The sequence below is a fragment of the Monodelphis domestica genome, chromosome 2, assembly GCF_027887165.1.
Source record: "Monodelphis domestica isolate mMonDom1 chromosome 2, mMonDom1.pri, whole genome shotgun sequence".
Classification (NCBI taxonomy): Eukaryota; Metazoa; Chordata; class Mammalia; order Didelphimorphia; family Didelphidae; genus Monodelphis; species Monodelphis domestica.
Window position 1 is genome coordinate 493106925 of NC_077228.1, and position 22248 is coordinate 493129172.

General features: G+C 45.6%; 1 protein-coding gene across 1 annotated transcript; it reads right to left on the reverse strand.

Moving 5' to 3' along the window:
- Window positions 1–344: 344 nt before the first annotated feature.
- PRKAB2 (protein kinase AMP-activated non-catalytic subunit beta 2) lies at window positions 345–21771 on the reverse strand. Its single transcript, XM_056819293.1, has 7 exons — window positions 21331–21771; window positions 13690–13856; window positions 12013–12106; window positions 10312–10432; window positions 6876–7009; window positions 6153–6221; window positions 345–4903 (listed from the first exon to the last, which is right to left on the reverse strand). The coding sequence occupies exons 1-7, from the start codon at window positions 21490–21492 to the stop codon at window positions 4826–4828; spliced, it is 825 nt and encodes a 274-aa protein (XP_056675271.1). The 5' UTR covers window positions 21493–21771; the 3' UTR covers window positions 345–4825.
- Between the last annotated feature and the right edge of the window lie 477 nt (window positions 21772–22248).

Sequence of the window (22248 nt, forward strand, 5' to 3'; positions counted from 1 at the left end):
AACTCAGTTGTCTCTTTGCTCTATGGAATTAAGTGTTCAAATGTGGTCAGTGTGTAAGTAGTTTCCATTTCACTATGGAGAGATGCTGAGCACACCCTATTGCCTTCAGTTGTGTGCCCAGCTTTGGAGTCTTTTCAGGCAGTGGTGGAATGAGCAGGTAAGGGTGCTAAGAACATGTGTTTATTAGGCAGGAATGACCAGAGCAGTGAAGTGGGAGGTCATGTCTTCATGCTGATGTCTCTTGACAACTCATCATGCTCTATTCCTGAACCGTTCCAACTCTCAGACTGCCGGGGTTGGTGAGCCTTGATGATATGTCAATAATGGAAGGAGACCCACAATACTTATGTTGTACAATCATTTTATTTAAGAGTTACATTCAGGGGAAAAGGAATAATGTGTACTAAAGATATCACACAATGCATCCAGGGTTAGCATCAGGGAAAACCGAGCTCTTCCTTGAACAGCACATCTTGAGGAATATTCAAGGTGAACTCTATTCCTTGGCAATATTAAGGGACAAAAAGCACCAGTTAAAGGAGGGGTCATCCCATCTACGACAGGTTTGCCCCTTCCCCCCGCCCAGAATGTGTAAGACATGACACTGCCTTCATTCAAAACATTCCAACACATCAGTTAGCCTCCTGCTCTCAGAAAATGTAATGAGCCCTTTTCAAGGGCCCAGGCAAAGATCATGACCATTCCAAAGACCAGCATTCCTGCTTTGGGCACTCTGAAACAACATACCAGTCAGGCCAAGTGCCTGCTGAGAGGAAGCAAGAACATGTAGACTTAACACTCAATGTAACTGCCCTTCACGAGTTATCCTTTTGGAGATAAACAGAATTGACTGTTCAGCACTTGTCTCAGCTTTCATTCCTAGGAATACCTCTATGTTAGCCAGGGTTCTTTGGGGTACAGTGATACCACTTAATGTCAGAGAAATGAAAATGGAACTTAAGATTTGGCCATCGGACTAAAGGGAAGATCTCCAAGTGAAACAAAACCTTGTCAGAAAATAACATCTCCTCCATCTCGGGCAGCAAACTAGGACAGCTACTGAATTCAGTTCAACTTATAAAACATTTAAAAGGGGCTGCTCAGGTCTGAAGGCCCAAATCAGAGTTCTGGAAGCTCTTTCAGGACTCCCCGAGGACTTTGGGCTCCAAAAGGTCTCTTGTCTTAGAGGATCCGTCCCTTGCAGCCTTGAATTGTGTAACTGTCTGCTCTGACCCATCAACACATGCTATTTTGATACTGTGAATAACTAGTCAGTAGCAGCTGATAAACAATGGCAGGGACTTGGCTCTCAAGATAGAAATAAGAATAAACGAGGGACCAATGACCTCCTCAGACTCAGATACCTGGTTTTTGTCCAGTCAGGCCCCTGAAGATAGATTCAGAGAATGTGCTAGAACACGGCACACTTCATAAAGACCCATGCCATTGAACGTCATTTCAGCTATCATTTCCCCAAGGAAAAGATGGCCACAAGGGGCTTCCTCGATGAACGTATTCATTTCATTCCCCAAACCCTTTCCAAAGGCAAATCTCAACTCGGCAGCAGCATGAAGTAAGAAATGGGTGTTAGTTACCACTGCTTCATGGTAAACGAGTCTCCAAGGAGGAAATCTGGGAATGACGAGGAGTCGAGAGAATAACCAGGCCCTAAGAAGCAGGCCTCTTTCCCAAGTTTTCATCTGGAAACGTCTAACTTCTTTCCATAGTGGAGAATAGAACCCACTTCCTGTCTTGGTGTCCCTGGGCTGGATGCGGCCATAGAGGCCCATCACGTTTCATCAAACTCCACACAACCCTCTACTTGTCTTGCCTGCTGGCCTTATGGCTTAAAATTAAAAGTCTGTTTCCAGTGATGCTGGAATTGAGTGACCATGTCCTTAGGAGAGGAGTATCTGTAGGGACCCCCAATTGAATGCCCACACAATGGGAGAGGATCACCCGCTTGATTTTCAGACGGAAGGCCAGGTTTCTAAGCTGGGCCACAGTTTTCTGTGCCCTTAGGAGGATGAGGCAAACACTCTCTCCCTCCTCCTTTCCCCCACTCTTGTACACCTTGTTGAGGTCCTTTTACAGCGTCCTTCCTCCTTCAAGGACAATCCATTCTGCTAACGTGCCAGCTTTCCCTCAGTCCTGAGAATTAGAAAAGTGAAAGGAAGCTTGCCTGCCTTTGCCCTCCTTTCTGAACTTTCACCCCAATGTCTAAAGCAGAAGATAAAGTGATCACTTAAACCCCTGTAAAAGCTTCCAAAATCACCCCTTCCTCCCAGACAGCCAAAACGATTTCTGTGGGGGCTTCTCAGATTAGGTCGAGTGGAGAAGGGAGCGAGGCCTGGAACAGGTCATCCCTCACCCTCCCCACCAAAGCCACCGCAATGAGCTGGCTCCCTTCGTCTTCTGGCTGAGACTTGCCCAAGGCCTGGTCCTCCAGGCATCACCCGTGACAGACGGCTGCCACAACCCTGGGGCTCTGGCCTGAGGAGACATGAGCATTCCCTTCCCCGCCTAACCCCACTACCACAGGGCCGTGTATGGGATGAAAATGTCAGGGCATGACTAGAGATCATCAGAGACAACAACTTGGTTCAATCCTGTCACAACAAATAACCCTGCACGAGGCCTCGACGTGTCACAAAAAGACCCGAGTCTCTACCTGTGATTCACTCAATTTATGTAATATTTTATCAAACAAAATTTGAACGTGCAGGGCGAGTTGGCCTATTTAAAACACCACCACTGCCACCACGCAGGGCAATGGGTATCTGGGCCCAAAGAAGGTTCTCCATGCAAGATTTCTGGGGCAAAGGGGGAGGTTTTCCAGTGTCCAAAGCAGCATAAATGAAGCTCCATGGTTAGGGGGGGTCCTTAATGACTTTCATTCATTCCCCCCATTCCGGGGGCATCCCTGTCCCCTGCCCCATCAAGCTAAGATGGTGCCTGGCCAGGATACTGAGGACCATCGGGGCACCCACCCAGGACAACAGTTCTTTTCCAATCTCAGCTTAGGACAAGCAGGAGGTAGCCAAGGGGACCTGCTGGTATCCTGTAAGGGTGGCGGAATCCATCTTAAGCAGTCTGGGAGCCCCTGAGCCAGTAATAGGGTTAGCCAGTTCTGGATATATGACCTGCATTTAATCTGTAAATAAGGAAGGATTATGAATATTTACCAAATTATAATCCTCAACACTAGCGATCAATTTGGCTCCATGATTTCTGCTAAGCCAAAGTCAAGTTACTTTTAAAATTATATGGAACAAAAAAGAAATCTTATAAAGAGTTCAGTACCGGAGTTGAGAGGATCTGGGTTCAAATGTGGCTTCAAACACTTCCTGGATGTGTGACCCTGGGCAAGCCACTTAACCCCAATGGTCTGACCTTTACCACTCTTCTGCCTTAGCATCAATACTTAATATCAAGGGGGTAGCTCAGTGGATTGAGAGTCAGGCCTAGAGACTGGAGGTCCTAGGTTCAAATCTGGCCTCAGACACTTCCCAGCTGTGTGACCCTGGGCAAGTCACTTGACCCCCATTACCTAGGCCTTACCAATCTTCTGCCTCGGAACCAATACACAGTATTGACTCCAAGACGGAAGGTAAGGGTTTAAAAAACAAACAAAAAACTTAATATCAATTCTAAGATAGAAGGCCAGAGTTTAAAAGAAAAAAGTTCAGTGCAGGCTTAGATGATCTGAGGAACCAGGGGCGCCATCTTGTTTCTTAGCTTCAAGTCAAGAGTCTTGGGGAGGGGGGAAGGGGAATTCCCTTCTCTACCCACAGAAGCCAGAATGAACTTCCAGAGCAACATGTCAAGAGTGGGTCAGAAGGGTGGATGGAAGGATTAGGAAGATGTGGGTTCAAATCCCACTTTTGATCCTTATTAGCTTTGTGACCATGGGGCAAGCCACTTAATTACTCTTAGACTCAGTTTCCTCCTCTTCAAAATGAGAAAAATAACTTCCATTGTACCTTAGAGTTATTAGGGTTCAAAGGGATCAGGTATGTAACATGCTCTGTAAACTTCAAAGCGCCTCAGAAATGTTAATTATCATCACACCACACCATCCACTCTCTATACATAGAACATGTGTTACACACACACACACACACACACACACACATATGCACACGTGCGCGGTGGCATTTTTTCATAGCGGAGGGCCGGCCAAAAGGGGAGTCTTCGGGAGGTGAGTCTTTCTGGTGATGGGGCGGCTAAGGGAGCCGCGCCATTGGTAGAAGCCTCACCACACCCAGCACAGGGTCCAAAGGGAACGGCTGCTTCTGGACAGGAGCTGGGGAAGGGCCTGGGAAGGATAGAGGGCGGCGTGGGGGGAGCCTCCCTCTGGGCACCTCTAGGAAACGTCCACTTAATCGAGGCCAGCTTCCACAGAGATGAAAGGGATCCCGCAGGAGCGCAAGCTCCTGGGATGGGGCTCTGTGCCAGACCGCGGTCCTGCCCATGAAGCGTCCCACGGAGGTCGGGGAAATGGCGCTAAGCAGTGTCACTTCTGCTCCCCCGGCCTTCGCAAGGCCCCCACAGGCCTTGCTGCAGAAAGACGGGGCAGCAGCCGGGTTCTGTCGCCCGGAGATCCTGTCTCTATGATACATACGCACACGAGTCCACACTTTTCTCTTAAAAAATAACCACACACGACTCGCCAGGCTCTGCTGCGGTCCGATGCGGGAACACGAGGGCCCGTTCAGAGGAGGCTCCGAATCCCAGAGGCCGGCCTCCGAGCTCCAGACAGGTCTGGATTCTAAGCCAAGCCTGGGATTCAGTCCCCGTGTGCGGGGCGGCGTGGCAGGGCCCTTCAGATGGGCTTGTACAGCAGCGTCGTGACGTACTTCTTCTTGTAGCGATGTGTGGCGCTGAGGACCATCACGCTGTCCTGAAAGAGACGCAGACCCTGATCCCGAGCTCAGCTCCGCCCGGGGCCGGGATGGAGCCTTGGCCGGAGGCTGCTCTGCGGGAGACAGCTGTGCCGCTGGAGGAAGGCTAAAGGCCAACATGGCCTCCTGCCAAAAAGCCTCCCCAGAGCTCAGCCTTTGCTCATTGGGGAGAAATAAGGACTAGAGGGAAACCCAAGGGAACCAAACCCCCAAATCTTCCCCCACAGAAGTGAGCTAACTTTCACTCCAAAGGTCAAAAGCAGAAAAGAACTTGGGAGTGAGGCAGGAGGGGAGGAAGGTGGCTTCTTGGGCGGGCCTGGCCCACAGGGGCAAAGATTCTGCAACAACCACCAGCACGGGGCGGTCAGGAGAGGCAAACCAAGCGTCAGCCACACAATATACCTTTCATAAATGCTTGCTTTCTAGGGGCCGTGAGGAAGCTCAGGGGTTAGTGCACCAAGGCTGGAGCAGGAGGTCCTGGGTTCAAATTTGGCCCCAGACACTTCCTCGCTTACACCTTGGGCAAGTCACCCAACCCCCACTGCCTGCCCTTACTGCTCTTCTGCCCTGAAATCAATACATAATATACCTTTCTAGATCCTTACCTTCCACCTTGGAATTCATATTGTGTCTGAGGAAGTGCATGGGGCCACCTCCCATCTTGGCCCTGGCTCTCCACTGGGCCACCTTGCTGCCCCCTCCTTTTCTTTTACCCGTAACTCTTGAAGACTGAGGGGGGCTAGAAGAGAGCTGGGCTCTCCTACCGGAACCTGCCCCCCCCCACCCCCAACCTGGATCAGCACTGGCTAAGTACGGGCTCACACGCTGGCTACCCCTGCTCAGTTCCCGCTCTTCCAGCAGAGGACGGCCCCGCCCCTCTGTCCCGCCGCCCAGTGCGGGCACTTCCTTCCTTGGCTCTCTGGGGTGATGCCGGGGCTCACAGGCAGCCGAAAGGGGCACTTTGCCTTAGCGAAGCTCGGACACTAACAAAGTAGAAGGGTGAGCGGAAGGCGGAGCCTCCAGGGAGGGTCCCCGCAGCTAGGGGGAGGGGTGGGGGGATGGGGGGAGGTAGGCAGGGTGGGGGAGGGTGGGTAGGAAGCACCGGGAGCCTCTTCTCCTGGGAGGATCCCACAGACTTGCTGCAAAGAGCTGGGCAAAAAGGCCGGGGAAGACCGCCTTCTCCGGCCGCCATCTTCCTGTCTCTCGTGCCCCCCCCTCATTCTGGGGATCCCCCGGGCTGTCACTCACCTTGATGGACAGCGCGTACAAGTGATTGAGCATGACGTGGTTGGGTTCAGGGAGCAGGGCCGGGTCACACTGGAGAAGGGAAAGAAAACGCCAGAGTCTAACAGGAAGCCAATAAACCGCTGGGCCTGCTCTTCCTCACAGGCCAGAACTTGTATCTGGGGGGCCGCCAGGGGGCCCAGGGCAGAGAGAGCCAGGCCTGAAGGGGAGGCCCTGGATTCAAATTTGACCCCCCAGGCGTCTTAGCCGAGTGACCCGGGAGCCACTTAACTGGGAGCAAGCTTCTGCCTCGGAATCCATTCCTGTAACACTTACAAGTATTATAAAAAAGCCATGAGCTCAGAGCAAAAACCTTAAGCCTTAAGACGAACTGAATCCTTCCGAAAAGGCGACATTCAGATGTCAGGAGGCGCGCTGATCTGGCTTTGGGTGACTAGTTCTCCGAGGGTGGACACGGCTTGGGCTTCTTTAATTGCCCTCCAAAACGGACACAATAAAATGGCACCTGCTGAATGGTGGCCCCAGAAAGCCAATAGTCTGGGCCTAATTATATTAAAACCAAGGGAATGCTCCATGAAGGCACCACCCTCCGCTGGGGGAGGGGCCTGGGACCCCTGCTGCCTCAGATCCCGGAAGTTGTGTGTCTTTTGGAGCTCCGGCCATTTAGGTATAAGTGACTTTTACAAGGCAGAAACCTTAGAGGGCGGCGGTTGAGGTGACACTCACCGAAATATTGGTGTCCTTGTTGAGAATCACCTGGAGGAGGTGAGGAGGGAGGATGGGCGGGGATTTAAAGCGCTCCTCTGATCGAAAGACATACATTTCCTGACCGTAAAGCCCCGGAGGAGAGCTGGACAGGTCTGAAAGAAATGTTCCCAATTAGAGAAGACGATGGAAAACCGGAGAAGATGACCTTGTGGAAATTTGGTCAAGCTAATGCTTTCCCAGCAACAGTCACTTATTCTGGGATTCGGGAGAGGCCTTTAAAGCCAAGGGAAAGAGTCCCACTCACAGGTGACTAAGATCCTCCCCTCAGCCCACCCCAAGGATGGCCATTTGGTCTCAGATACTAAGCTGCCATCTTGGCTCCGCCCCCTTGCTTGAAGACCTCTACCAATGGGATCTGTTTGTCTGACTTTATGTCAGCAAATGAAAATGCTATTTAGCAAGTTGTTTTTTTTTAAGATAATTTATTTTGCCAATGGTACATCATAACAAATTTCCACCTAAGTTTTCCAAAGTGGTACGTTCCAAATTGTCTCCCTGTCTCCCTTCCTCCCTTCCCTCTCCCCTCCCAGAGCAGGCAAGCTATTTGATCTGGGTTAGATGGCAAGTTTATTTTTAAAATTAAAGATAAATACAATTAAATTTGCATGTAAACATTTGTCAAGGATGTCTGAACATCCTGTGAAAAAAGTGGAGACGTTGAAATTCAGCCAGCGTTAGGAATCCCTGACCTAGTCCAAGCTTAGAAAATAAATAACCCTCATTTAGCATGCTGGATTAGAGGATCAAAACCTCTGGCCTTAATGAGCTAGACATTAAATGGGTGACCTATTAAGAGTACACACAAGTATACCCATGGGGTGACTTGGCCATTTCAAATCCCTTGGCCACTAGCTAATTGCTTCTTCTAAGTCAGGGGTACTATGAGGCAAAAGGCTAGGCAAAAGTCTTAAGTGGAAGGCAGGGGGAAAGGTACTAAAAGAATCATTATGGTCAATGTGTAACATTGCGCATGTGTATCTGAATGTTGTACATTTAAATTCTTTTACTTTTGGGGGCAGCTAAGTGACTCAGTGAGCTGAGAGCCAGGCCTTGAGATGGTAGGTCCTGGGTTCAAATATGGCTTCATATACTTCCTAGCTGTGTGACCCTGGGCAAGTCACTTGTATTCCCATTGCCTAGCCCTTACTGCTCTTCTGCCTAGGAACCAATACACAGTATTGATTCTAAAGCAAAAGATAAGGATTTAAAGTAAAATTCTTTTACTTTTACTATCCCCTTCAATCTTAAATTTTTTTTCTAGGCATTCATTTGTATTTTACAAATGAAAAGAAATAAGAGATCATAGAGCTGGTCCGTTACAGCAGTATCACCATTCCCAGGAGGATGTTCTTTTCACTGTCACCATTAATTAATAAAAGGAAAAAAGAAGCTAAAGAAATAGGAAACTGGCTAACAGGGAAACAAAGCTATAAAGATCAAAGAAGGAGCACACAGAGGAGGTGTATTGGCAGACAGTATATGTGGTGGCCACAGTAAATAACAATTTAATGACCAGGATATAGTAAGATTCTGGAATAAGATAAAGCATTACATAAGATCTGAAGAAAGTAGATTTTTAGGCAGCCACAGTTCTTCAGATCTTCATTTTCCAACTTTACAAAAGAAAACCTACAGCACATTAATTATTTACATTTTTATACGTCTCCACTTCCATTATTTGTGAACTCTGAAATTTCCTGATCTGAGCACTAGCCTTGGGTCGGTTATGCAGCCCCAATGAGATCATCTTCTATAGGCAGCACTCTCTCCCAAAGGGCTTCTTCCCTCCTGCCCACAAATGGTCTCCTCTCCTCCATTCTTAACAACACCCTAACTCCATCTGTCCCCAGCTAGAAAGTATCTGAGGCCACATTTGAACCCAGGACTCCTCAGTCTCCAGATCTGGCTCTCTACCACTTAGCCTTCTCAATGCCCCCCCCCCCCCCCCAACTCTTTGTCCTCTCCTAAGTTACTGATGATCTCTTAATTGCTGGATCTAATGGCCTTTTCTCAGTCAGCCTCGTTCTGCCCTCTTCACTCTGTTGACCATTCTCTCCAGGTTTTCAGGACACTGCTCTGCCGGTTCCCCACTAACCCCGAGGAGAGCCAGCAGAGCAGCCCGAGGCTCTCCAGTCCGGCCAGCCCTTCTCCCTTTAAGCTCCTCTGCCTGAGAATCTCCCGAGGAGTCCATGATCGCCTCTGCAGGTGCTCCCCAGCTCTTCTCTCTGACCTGCAGGTCCTTACCCCTCTCTGCCTCCTGGCTAGCATGGCCCCTCATCCCTGATCCCTGCAGCAAGCAGTATGCCGCTGGGACCTCTGATTCCTCTCCCCTCACCTGTCAGGCTGCTCTTCCTGTGGGGCAGGCCTGACCCTGTCACTGCCCTACTACAGAAGCTCCTGGGACTCCCCATCACCTCCATGGCAGCCCTGGCTGCTCCCTGTCCTGACTCCGGCTGTCCCTGGAACCTGGGACATTCTCCTTGCCCACCCACCCCCCTTCTGCAGGAAGCCTTTCCCAATACCCCTTTAAGTGGGTGTCTTCCTGCTCAGATTTTCTCTAGCTCTTCCTGGGTGAGCCTCGTCACCTTCCCTGTCAGACCGTGGGCTCCTTGAGTCCTTGGTGCTTAGCACAGGACTGACAATTACCGGGAGCTTCATGAACTCTGGTTGGCTGCCCACTGATTCTTTTTTGTGAATATCTGATCAATTACACCACTGGAGTGCCTGAGTCAGGGCTCTTCAGAGGTGGCAGATTTAGGGGCACAAAGAAACATGTATTTGTACACAACCAATGAGAAATCTGCTTTTATGGTGCACATCTTTCAGGATTGCACCACATTGTTTACCCATCCCTCTTCTCCTAGGACATCTGGCCTGTATTCAGTTCTCTACTGTATTCTGCCCTCCAAATCTGCAACCTATCAAATAAATTCAGAGGAAAATCTTAGCTCTTTTCCTTTAAGGACATTTCTTAAAATTTCCAAATTTAATTGGAAATTTTCTAAAGATAAAAAGCACACAACTTTTCTTCCCTTTTTCTTTTTTCTATACTAGTCCCCATCAACCACCAGTAAGTTGAAGTAATTCCTGATAGAGCTGGAGAGATCAGTAAGATCTGGAGCCTGAGGGGCTCCCCCTAAACCTTCCTCTCTGGGCCTCTGTATGGCTGAATCTAGCAGGAGAAGAGCACATAGGCATGAGTGGTCTAAGCAAGTTATGCTTGGACAGAAACAGAAAAAAAGCTGACGGGAAATGTTCCAAATGCTTACAGCTAAAGGATCAAGAAAGTATCAAAAGAAATTTCTGTTGTACAAAGAAATAAGGCAATAGAGCTCTTAGGAAGTTATGTATGTTTTAATGTCGATTCTATAAGTAAGATCAAAACAAATATTACCTCGGCATGAAGTCTCTGAACTCTCCATAGAATCTAACTTCAAAGCATCAAATACCTCAAAATCAGACTTTTTGACGTGGATCAGGTTGTTAATAGTGCCAAGCTGGCTGGTAACAACAGGCTGAAAAAAAAAAGAAAAATGAAAAGTGGAATGAAGTCCTTTTCCAAATCCCCCTTCTTTTTGCTGAAAATGCTCATATCTCATTTTTCTTTTTCACTAAGAAACAAAACTCAAGAACACTCGGGTCAGATCAAAAATCCACAACACTGCAACCCACCAAAAAGAATCCCACACCACAAACCCCAGGATATCTCATTCAAAAAGTATACCTTTCCCCAGGCCTAGAGACGAGAAATTCTAGTGTCAAATCTGGCCTCAGACATTTCTTAGCTATGTGACCTTGTGCAAGTCACTTGACCCCCCCCCCCCCACCTGACCTTTACAACTCTTCTGTCTTTAAACCAATACCTAGCACTGATCCTAAGAGAGAAGGTATGGTTTTTAAAAAAGTTTTCCCTTTCTTTCAGCCCTGACAATATTTAAGATACGAAAGGACTGAATTTAACTTGACACTTATTAAGCATCTGCTACAATAACTAAAGACACACTTAGTGGCTAAGTTTTGGAGACCAACAGGAATTAACAATAAATAAGCTTTGTTCTTTGCTCTACAAGAACTTATAGTCTACAAGAGAGATGAGGATACATGTAAATAGTTAACAATAATAAACAATAACAAAACATTCAATTTGATTTGAGGTGTCCAACTGTCCACAAGGCATGTAGCTTGTACTGAAAGAAAATTTCTTTTCAATTTTTCACCAGGTTCTTATGACTCTAAATCACTATTCTTTGATAGAAAGAGGAAATTTAGAATTAGCTAAATTAAATGAGCTGCCCATAATCACACAGCGAATAATATCAGAGCCAAGAAGTAAAGTCTTCTGACTCAGTTCCACTGGCCTCTTCTCACTGGTGCTAAGAATTAGGAATGTGCTTAGTAAAAAAATGTGTCTGGTCCTAGAAATAGTCAGAGATGTGAGAGATCACTTCATGCAAGGAGAATCAAGGAAGGTTTCGAGGAAAAAGTTGCAGTTGACTAAATTTTGAAGGAGACAAGGAATTTCAACAGCTGGAAATATGGAGAAGGCTGTGGGAAAGAGCCTTCCAAGAACAGGCCACTTTCTCAGCAAAGTGAGAAAAGGTAGGGCATGTTTGGAACCACTGATAAATAGTCCAATTTGGCTACAGTGAGGAGGATGAAGACAGCAAAAGGCTGGGAAAACAGATCATAGAAGGCCTTGAATATCAGGATAAATTTGGGCTTTATTCAGTGGACCATGAGGAGCTGTCAAAGACAGTGACTGTTGTTTTTTAATAAAAAAAAGCTTTGTTTCCCCAAAGACTATTACAGTTCTTTGTACACACCAAGGCACTTAGAAAGTGGTTTGTTTTTTTTTAATTGAAAACAATTGAGGAGAGAAGAGACATGATCAATCTTCAAGTATGCAACTAATCTAATCTGGTAATTCTGGGCAGGATAGATTGAAAGGTTGGTACACTAAAGAAAACAATATCAGTTAGTAAACTGTTATGACAATCTGACAGTAAAAGGCAGGGAGAGCCTGGTCTGGAGATGGGGCAACAAGAATGGAAGGATGAGGGTGACATGAAAGGTATTCCAAAAAAGGCTTGCTTACCTCTGATGGATCATGGACCCACTGGCCATCCACGAAAAACTTGTACTGGTGCTCACCCTCAGGGAGGTCCAAAATGGCAACAAAATCATTGTGGCTATAAGGAGATAGAGGACAGGAAGAGACTGAGTCACTCTACCAATGGGATCCCAAAGCTGGACGAACTTTGCTGTTTTCAGAGCTAAGACTGTTCTTTCCCTCCTCAAATATTCCTAAAAAGCTCCACCAATATATCTGTTTTGCCCCTGCATTCTGCGTCAACAATTTAAGGATCTGTGATTTGTATTATTATACTCCCTTCACTGAAACAGAATGAAGACCCTCTATGACTCATGAGAAGGTCTTCAAGAGACTAGCAGGGGCTGAACAATCCAGGACTATGAAGCCATTGGGTATAAGAGTCCCCCCAAATCCTCCCCAGCTCTCACACTTGATCTCCTTGTGGCAGGTGTTGTCATTTTCCATCTTTGCATCCCCAAATATCTTACAGTTGCCATCTAATGATTTGTTGGAATGGTGTGTTGGGTTGGCATAAGGGCTAATTTTAGGAACACAGAAATAATGTGGGGTAGGAGAAAGAGCACTGGACTCTGCTCCCATGAAAACATCCATGACTTGAGGTCCTTCATCCTCTATTCTATTATGACCATGTAATATTTACATGAATAATTGTTACCTATTTGGAATTAATTCTGTTCTAATATATATATATATAAGGTCCCTCTCCAGCACTAATTCTACATATGAGTCATTGAAAATGTGTTTGCCCTAACACATTTATGCTCTTTATAATATTTACTTATCCTTTATAGTTAACAAAGAAGCTTCAGGAACAACATCTCATTTTATACTTACAACTACCCATCGGGGTAGATAAGGTAGCTATCATCACTGTCATCATCATTATTTTACAGATGAAGAAAGTAAAGCCTAGAGGGGCAAATGTCTTAGCCCAAGTTCTACCCACTAGTGAGAAGTACCACCAGAAATCAAACTAATTCTCTACCTAGCACTCTTTCCATTCTACCATATTTAAACAAACACACACAGATCCCAACACACTACTATACTGAAATCTTACAAGATTTGGGGTAGTACAGCCTTCAGAATAACAAGAATCCACCCTTCACAGAAGCAGAGAATTTTATAGCTGGAAGGAACCTCAGTTTCCCCAAAAGAATCTCTACTCTGGCATACTGGAGAGAGGTCATCCAACCTCTGCCCGAAACTCTCATAGTTAAAAGGCATTTTCTGATTTCAGGTCGTTATTGATTCTTTTTCCACCCGTTATTCTTGTTTTCTGTCTTTTGGAGCCAATGGAACAAGTCTAATGTCTCTTCCATATGACAGTCTGCCAAGTACTTTGGGACAGAGTGGTCTTTTCTTGGATTCCATCAAATGGGTTTAGCTACCAAAAATTTCCAGTGGACCTCAGTTTGTGGTCTCAAAGTCCGAGATTCTTTGGCCCATTAATGTTATAAATAATAGCTGTGGTACAATAACTTGGCTTGCACATTACTAAGGCACAAAAATAATGTGGATATAATGTGGCCACAGAACTAATCACTTTATGGATGATGCTCAGAAGTTATAGAGATCTAATTCCATCATTCTTCTTGGGTAGGAAGAATGTTCCCAGTTCGACACCCTAGGGACCCACTAAAAAATACCTATTTTTACCTCTTAATGAGTGGAATTTTGGCACTCCAATTGTTGAAGGAACCAGAGATGAAGACTTCCTTGCCTCCCTCAGACCATCGGATGACTGTGGGACGGGCTTGTTGCATTGGCTTCACAGAGTCCTCCAAATCCTGCTGCCATGACACAAACTCTTTGTCTCCAGAGAGCTGTAAGAAAAAATATCAACATCATAACTGGAATCAATCACAGCACAAGTTTCTTTTTCTTTCTTCCTTTTTTTTTTAATGTTAAAACTTTTCAAAACTCTTTAAACCTGTTTTAAAAACAACTCTTTAAGACAGAAGGGCAAGTGCTGGGCAAATCAGGTTAAGTGACTTGCCCAGGGTCACACAGCTGGGATCTATCTGAGGCCAAGTTTGAACCCAGAATCTCCCATTTCCAGGCCTATGCACTCTATCGACTGAGCCATCTTGCTGCCCCCCACAATAGCTAAAGTTTAACCAGAATCCAATAAACAAACTAGTACAAATTTCCTTAGTCGAAGTAGAGACTAGCTTATAGTATATAAACAGCGTTGGTGACTACAGGCAAATCATTCTGCCTTTTCAGAGCAGCAACCTCTTTCTCTATAAAATGAGTCTCTAGATAAATCAGATAGCTGAAGAATGCTATAACTACACTGAGTTCCTCTGCTGAAATTAGGAAGTTTTGTTGCTATTTTTAACATATAGCCATGCCCAACAATTGCCTTAAAGGACACTATGATGGTGATGGGATCTTTTTTTTTAAGTCATTATTAAGTCAGTCTTACAGGTATCTGATAAGCAAATATGGACAACTTTCCATTTTTAATTATAATAAAAGGTCAACAAATAATTCATAAATCAAGTTTAATTAGTAGTTTTCAATTACAGAAAAGAAATCAGGAAGGGATGTGTTTATGAATAATCACCAAAGTAGATAATCAATTTTCACAAATTTGGAGGGAGTTGCATAAGGCCTTATTTATTCTGCTCAGTCTCCTCTACATGAATTAATTTAGAGTGGATGGGTGGAAAGCTCTGGAGACTTGGGATACCAGCAGTGATGCTGCCTGAACAGCTCCCTTTAACCAAGGCAGTGCCAAACTCCCTGATGTTTACAGAAGACCAAAAGAATTACTCATTTGGTTCTTTCTACCACTGTCCTCTACCCACCCTAGAGGGAGAAAACAAACAAAAAAAATCTTCAAAGCTCACTTAAGTTAAAAAAAAGAAAGAAAGAAAGAAAACCTGGCAATGATCACCACCACAACCAAAAAATCTAGTTTTTTTCATGTAGTATTTTTTCCCCAAACATCTGAAGTGATTCTAGTTCTCAAAGCTACTCTAGAAGGCAATTTATGGGAGAAAATAAAACACAAAAGAAAACAAAATCAGAATAATACACACACTGAGAATGACTATATTTTTTAAGATATCACGAAAGCCTCCTCGGCACACAAAAGAAAAACAGATTGGGAGAGGAAAGATAATAAGATGTTATTAGAATTTCAGGTCTAAATAGTTTTTCCCATTATCAAAATGTAAACAGTTCTACACTTGCCCTATTATTTTAGATTTTATTTCTCATTCCACTTACTTTCATTAAGATTGTAATTAAATTTGTTACAAAATGTTTTATGAGACATACAGATAGTTAACACTGAAAAAGACTCAAAATTATTTCCCCAATGTTATACATTGAGAATGCTGGGCCTGGAGTTGGGAAGACCTGAGTTCAAACCCAGCCTCAGGTACTTACTAGCTACGTGACTCTGGGCAAGTCTCTTAACCCTGCTGGCTCACTTCCTCATCTGTAAAATGAGCCGGAGAAGGAAATAGCTAACCTAGCTAACCACACCAGTATCTCTGCCAAGAAAACTCCAAACGGGGTCATGAAGGGTCAGACACAATTGAATAAGACTAAATAACAACAGCATATATTGAGACAGCTGGAAGGGAAGAAAAAAAATCAAAGAACACTAAAGCTTCTGGGAAAGAAAAGCCAAAGAACCCTAAATCTCCACTAGAGCAAGCAGTTCTTATCAGATGAGGCCACAAAGACTCAATGCCATGCACCTGCAGCTTCTGTGAGATGCCAGCCTTGGGGAGGCGAGTCCCATGGAGCTGACCAAAGCAGAAGAGGGCTATGGTTGGCCAGGATGGGAGCAGAATTTGATCCTAGGGATCTAGGATTTGATCTTCATCAGTATATTGACTGAAATTGATTGCCTCTTTTTTTTTTTAATCTTTACCTTCCATCTTAAAAATCAATATTAAGTATGGGTTCCAAGGCAGAAGAATGATAAGGGCTAGGCAATGGGGGTTAAGTGACTTGCCCAGGGTCACACAGTTAGGAAGTGTCTAAATCCAAATTTGAACCTAGGACCTCCCATCTCTAGACCTGGCTCTCAATCCACTGAGCCCCTACTACTTCTTAAAAAAAAAAAAGATATTAACAGCTATCAAAACATATACAGATGACTATAAAGAAAATGAACTTAAAAAAATCTTTATCCTCTGTCTTGAAGAGGACTGAGAGGCAGAAAGACCTAATAGCCTGGTATTTAATTTAAGCACAGCTCAGACCTCTTTGGCGGTGCCCTGGGCAAGCTGACTTTTTAATGCTTTAGATATTCTCTAAGATAGAGGGAGAAGAAAAAGGGAGAGAGAGACAGAGAGGGAGAGAGAGATCCTTTTGCCAGTCTAGGGAAGCCAGTGGACCCCTTCATCAGAATAATGTTATACATTTAGAATACCCAGAATCAAGGGGGCAGCTGGGTGGCTCAGTCGATTGAGAGTCAAGCCCAGGCTCACAGTATTGATTCCAAGACAGAAGGTAAGGGTTCAAATAAAATTTAAAAATGTAAAAAAAAAAAGGATGAATACCCAGAATTAAAAGGGAAATAAATTATATTGAAATTATCAGAAAAACAAATTTTAAACCATGGTCACAGAATCTAGGTTAAGAATTTCTGCCATAAAACTCTGTTTGCAAAGCAGGTGTTGACCCAAATGGATGGGGGCAGTCTTGCCAACCCCCACCTCAGTGAGATCCCAGGTCCAGGTTCCAACCCTACTGAGGACCTGAAAGAGGTAATGAGAGAAAGAGACACATTTCAAGAGCCCCAAGTCCCTGGACAGCACCCCTGATCTTTGTTCAGTTCATTGGGCAGATGGGAAAAGGCTCCTTTTTGCTGGACCTTACAATGGGTGCTTGTTTATCTAACCTAAATGGCATCCAACTTTTATAACCTGGGGGAGCTGTCTTACCCTGGGCAGTGAGCTCTCTGGAGAGGCTGTTCTCTCTAGCAAAGCAAATAACAGTGAAGGGATCAACTCCTGAGTCATCATTCTAGGAAATGGGGGAAAAGTAGCACAGAGCAAATGATTTGAGACGATTCTCCATGTTTTAACTGAGAAAGTGGCTTAGCTAACAGAAGGGGTTATGAAGAAGAGGAAAGAGAAAATAAACCACCAGAATCCATTTCTAGTACCATTTCTCTTTACCTCCCAAACTAAGATCCTTTCAAAGTAAACGAATGGTAGAAATAAGAAATGCTGTGTCACTGGTGGATTGAATTACAAACTTGGTTGGTAGGAAGAGAAGGACTAGGCACAGCCCTATCTCCTTAAAAAGCAGACACAAATACCACCTCTCATTTTATTTTTAATCCACCCAGTCAGTCCAGAGCAGATTAAAGGTGAAGGCTCTAAAAGGGACAAATTAAAAGCTTTAGGGTGCATCATTATTAGCTCGCTCTGGTCCTATAGAAAAGCACTACATTTCTCAACATCAGTAAGGCTCCAGGTGTTGTCTCCTGAATTCTCCTGGGAGGCTTTCCTTAGGAATTCTGGAAACACCTCCAAATGCCGGGGAGCTCAAGTCTTGTGACACTAGGAAGATGGGGGGGAGAATCTATTTAATTCAAGAATTTGCTGCATAAGTCTCATACAGTCTTTTCTCTTCTATTCTTACACCCAAAGCAACCAGTTTGGGAGCAACTCCCCTCTTCGATGTCTACTCTTCTAAAATAAAAGCCATCCAGAGCAAATCCAACATGGGCTATCATTTTGTAAACAAGTGATAATAGCAGTTCAAAGAACTAGAGAAAAAGGGAGACAAATCTGCAAAACCAAACCAAAGGTGGCATGGGAAGTCAGACGTCCAGATGTTTTAGAGAAAAGCAATTGTAAGAAACTGCCAGGCAGAATTAAGAGCTGACAGGATTATAAATTTAGAGCCAGAAGAGGACTTAGAGGATGTGGAATCCAACCTCCTCATTTTACATAGGATAAAACAGAGGCACAGAGACTTGTCCAAGGTCACACAGCTTGTGTCTGAGGCAGAATTTGAATCCTGTCTCCAAGCCCAGAAAGGAACATGCAAACATTGGGGCAATGAAGTGGTTAAATGGACAGATATGGGAAATCCTGGATTCAAATGCGCCCCCAGACATTTTCTGGCTGTGTGATACTGGGCAAGTCACCTAACCCCGACAGCCTAGCCCTCATTGCTCTTCTGCTTTGGAACTGATACTCAGTATCGGTTCTAAGACAGAAAGTAAGGGTTTAAAAACACACACACATTAGGAAGCCAAGGATTCTTGGTCACATATCCAGTCTAAGCCACTTTAACAATGTGTCCAACACACTGTGTTAAGTGGCACAATGGATAGAGGACCTGACCTGGAGTCCGGAAGCCCTGAATTCAAATGTGACCTCAGACATTTTCTAATTCTGTAAACTTGGGGGGAGGGGGTGCTGCAGGGGTGAGGAATTGTGTCATTATTTTCACTAACCTCCAACTGAAATTCAGCATTTCCTTCAATTAGTTAAAAACATTCTTTTCAGACAAGGAGTCCATAGGCTTGCCCTGGGAAGGAGGTTTGTTAACACACACAAATGAGATTAAGGATCCCTGATTTGGAGAGAGAATTCTAATTTCCCATAGTTTTTCCTTGCAAGTCATCCTCAGCTCCTCCTTTGGGCTCAGTTCACATAGCCTTCCAATCTGACACCAAGTCACCAAACAAGTCACTTAACCCTGTTTGCCCGAGTTTCCTCATCTGTAAAAGGAGCTGGAGAAGGAAATGGCAAACCCACTCCAGTACCTCTGCCAAGAAAATCCCAAATGGGGTCAGGAAGAGTCAGATGTGACTGAAATGAATGAACAACAACAACCAACAGACTAAAAACCTGGAAAAGACGAGCAACCCAACCAACAGCAGAGACCCATCTTTTTGGTGCTTCTGTCCCCAAATCAGGGGCAGCCTACAGAGGGATCCCCTTCTAGAAAAGCAAAACCAAAAACCTACACACCACATTTTCTTTCCTCGAGTCCACGAAGCCTCATTAAATACCTACAGTGATGACAAGGTTGGGATGCCATTTAGCTCAGGCCCTGGTAAAGAATCCCTTACCAATAAGCATCGCAGGCAATTCCTTCATTCCTCTCCAGATTTTCTCTTCAGTTAGCACAGTGCCTGGCACAGATTTTCCTTACAGGCATCCTTCTCCTGTTATTCCTAGTTTGTGGTCCTGGGGCCAAGTAGAACAGATCTAATCCTTTTCTACACGACTGTCCTTCAGAATACCTGAAAGCAGTCTCATGACCCCACTGAAGTCTTTTCTTCTTCAGGCTAAAATACTTCACATGCCGAAGCCAAAGACTATCCTTCTGAACATTCTTTAGCTTCATGAGATCATAAGAAGCCACCACATCCAACCCCCTATTTTTACCGATGAAGAGACTGAGGTCATTTCTGTGCCTGGAGTCATGTGTCTGAAGTAGGTAGAATTTGCACCCAGGTCTACTTGGCCCCAAATGCCCTACCCAACCCAATAGGTTGTCTTATCACAGGTCTTCCTACACTGTGGTTCTCAGAATGTTATACAATATTCTAATATATGAGCTGGCAAGGAAAGAATACATGGAAACTATTATGGCCTTAATCCTATAAAGTCTCAATGTAGATTATGCTTTTTTTTTTTTTTTAAGGCTCTGGAGCAATGTTCTCATATTGAGTTTGGGGTCCCCAAGGGTTTTTCCAGATGAAAAAAATCAATGCTCCCCCTGCTCTTACCTGCGAAGTCAGTCATTGTTGAAAGATCTGAAGGTCCTAGACATCCCCCCAACCCTACTGACATGGAGAGATTTCAGAAGATCTATAAACTTTGGGGGGGGGGGGGAGGATGGGAGGGGAAATGCATCCTTATTTTCATTAATCTCCAATTGAAATCCAGCATTTTCTTTCATTATTTAAAAACATTTTTCAGCCAAGAAATCCATAGGCTTGCTCTGGGTACAGGGTTTGTTAACACAGAGAAATAAGGTTAAGAACCCCTGGTTTAGGGAGAAAGTTCTCATTTTTTTTGCAGTTTTTCCTTGCATTGCACCCAGTCACCCATGCTCCCAAGTCATCCTCAGCTCCTTACACTCCCTCCACTAATCCATCCAAGATGTTGCCAATCTCCTCTGACAAAACCACCATCTGGTTCATCAGCTCAAGCCTGGACTATCCCAAGAGCCAGCTGTCTGCACTACCTAACTTTTCCCCCTCAATCCACAGCCAAAGTGATCTTCCTAAGGCCCTCCCCTACCTAGTAAAATACTCTCTTTTCTCTTTGTAAGGAAACAAATAAAACTTAAAAAAAATACTCCTTATTACTTGCAGGATTAAATGTAAATATATATGTGTGTGTGTATATATATACATATATATATGTACATACATATTTATTTATTTATTTATTTATTTTCCTATTTGGATTGTAAACCCCTTCATAGCCTGGCCTTTCCCATCTTTCCAGTCTTCTTACACTTCCTTTCTACCTATTCTGTGATCTGGTGGAACCGACCTCCTTGCAATCCCTGGATCATGATACTCCCATCTTCCAGACTCAAACACCTGGAATACCGTCCCTCCTTGTTTTTACCATCTGGCTTCCTTCAGGATTCAGTTCAAATCCTACCTTCGGCAAAAGGCTTTCCCCCCTCCTCTAATTTGACTCCCATTTACTTTATATATCCGGTCTGTACACAGCCTTTTACAAGCTCTCTTCCAACAGAATGGATGTTCCTTGAGGGCAAGGCTTGGTTGGGGTGCTCAGGGGCCCCTCCCCGCACTTGGACCATCCCACAAAAAAAGACTTAAGACGTTCTGGTAGTTCTGGCTTCAGACACTTCCTAGCGGTGTGACCATGGGCAAATCACTTAAACCCTATCGTCTAGCCCTTACCACTCTTCTGCCTTGGAACCAGTACACAATATAGATTCTAAGACGAAAAGTAAGGGTTAAAAAAGGAAAAAAAAAAAGACATGCTGGTTGAGGTGACAACCTTCCTCCCAGCATTGCTCAAGATGCATTCCAGCCTGCCTCTTCTTCCTCCTAGAACCCTGCAGCACAAATCTAATCCATTTTCCCCGCATGACATCTCTACAAACCTGAAGAGGGCACAGCCCAAAGTGTTCTCCTGCAATTGACCTGACGAGAAATTGACTAGATGAAGAACTGACCAAACGAGAAACTAACTGACCTCCAAGGGTTGGATCAAGGCTGAGAAAGGGCGGAGATGGGCTGGGGATGGAGAGGGGATGAAGGGGATGAAGGAGATGAAGGGACCCCCACCCCAACCCCCACCGCCGGGCTATGCGCACCTTGGAGTCGGGCACGCTGAAGACGCTCGGGTCGTCCGTGCTGCCCACCATGATCTTGTGCGGATGCTCCTTGCCGTGCGGCTGCCCACCCGCGCCATCGGCTCGATGGGACTTGGAGCCGTGCCGCTCCCCAGGCACCCGCTCGCTGGTGGTATTACCCATGGCGGATCAGCAGGGGGGGATCCTCAGCGGGGGGTCGCGCGTGTTGTTCTCCTCCTCCTCCTCCCCAGCCGCCGCTGCCCCTCCCCGGGGTTCTTCAGGTCGCCGCCTCCTCCTTCTCTGGGGAAGACGGCGAGCAGGAGACCGGGATCCCCAGCCTTCCTCCTACTGCTCTCCGAGAATTCCCCAGGACATCCGCCCCCACCGCCGAGGATGCAGTCCCTATCGGCTCAGCAGCGGAGCGCTCTCCTCCCAGTGGGAGGGGAGAGGGAGGGCAGAAAGAAGAGGGAGGGAAGCGGACGCGCGTGCGCAGACGTGGTTGTTCTCGGGAGAATAGGGGCTCAATAAAGTTATTGAAACGTAAGGCGCAGCTGTTCGCATTTCCTCCTAAAATGGCTAGGAGGTTGCCGAGGGACCGCCCTGTTTCGGCTTCCCTCCCTCCCCCGCTTGTAACCCGCTACTACCTTGAGAGGTGCTGAAGCAATCTCCCCTAGCGTGGCCCTGGGGGGAGGGAGGAGGCACTCCGCCCGGGAGCCTCGTCGTCCGAGTGTGAAGGGAAGTAGAAGCCGAACCCAAACGAGAACCATAGCATCCTGCCCGCCCCTTACACGGATGAAGAAACTGAGGCCCAGAAAGCGGCGTGGGGTGGAATCGGGGGGAGAAGTGACTTGTAATTATTTCAGCCCCTATTGTAGGCTGGGCGACGTCAGCGGCATTTGTTCCCTATTTTCAATTTTTGATTTTCAATATCTTGCTTAA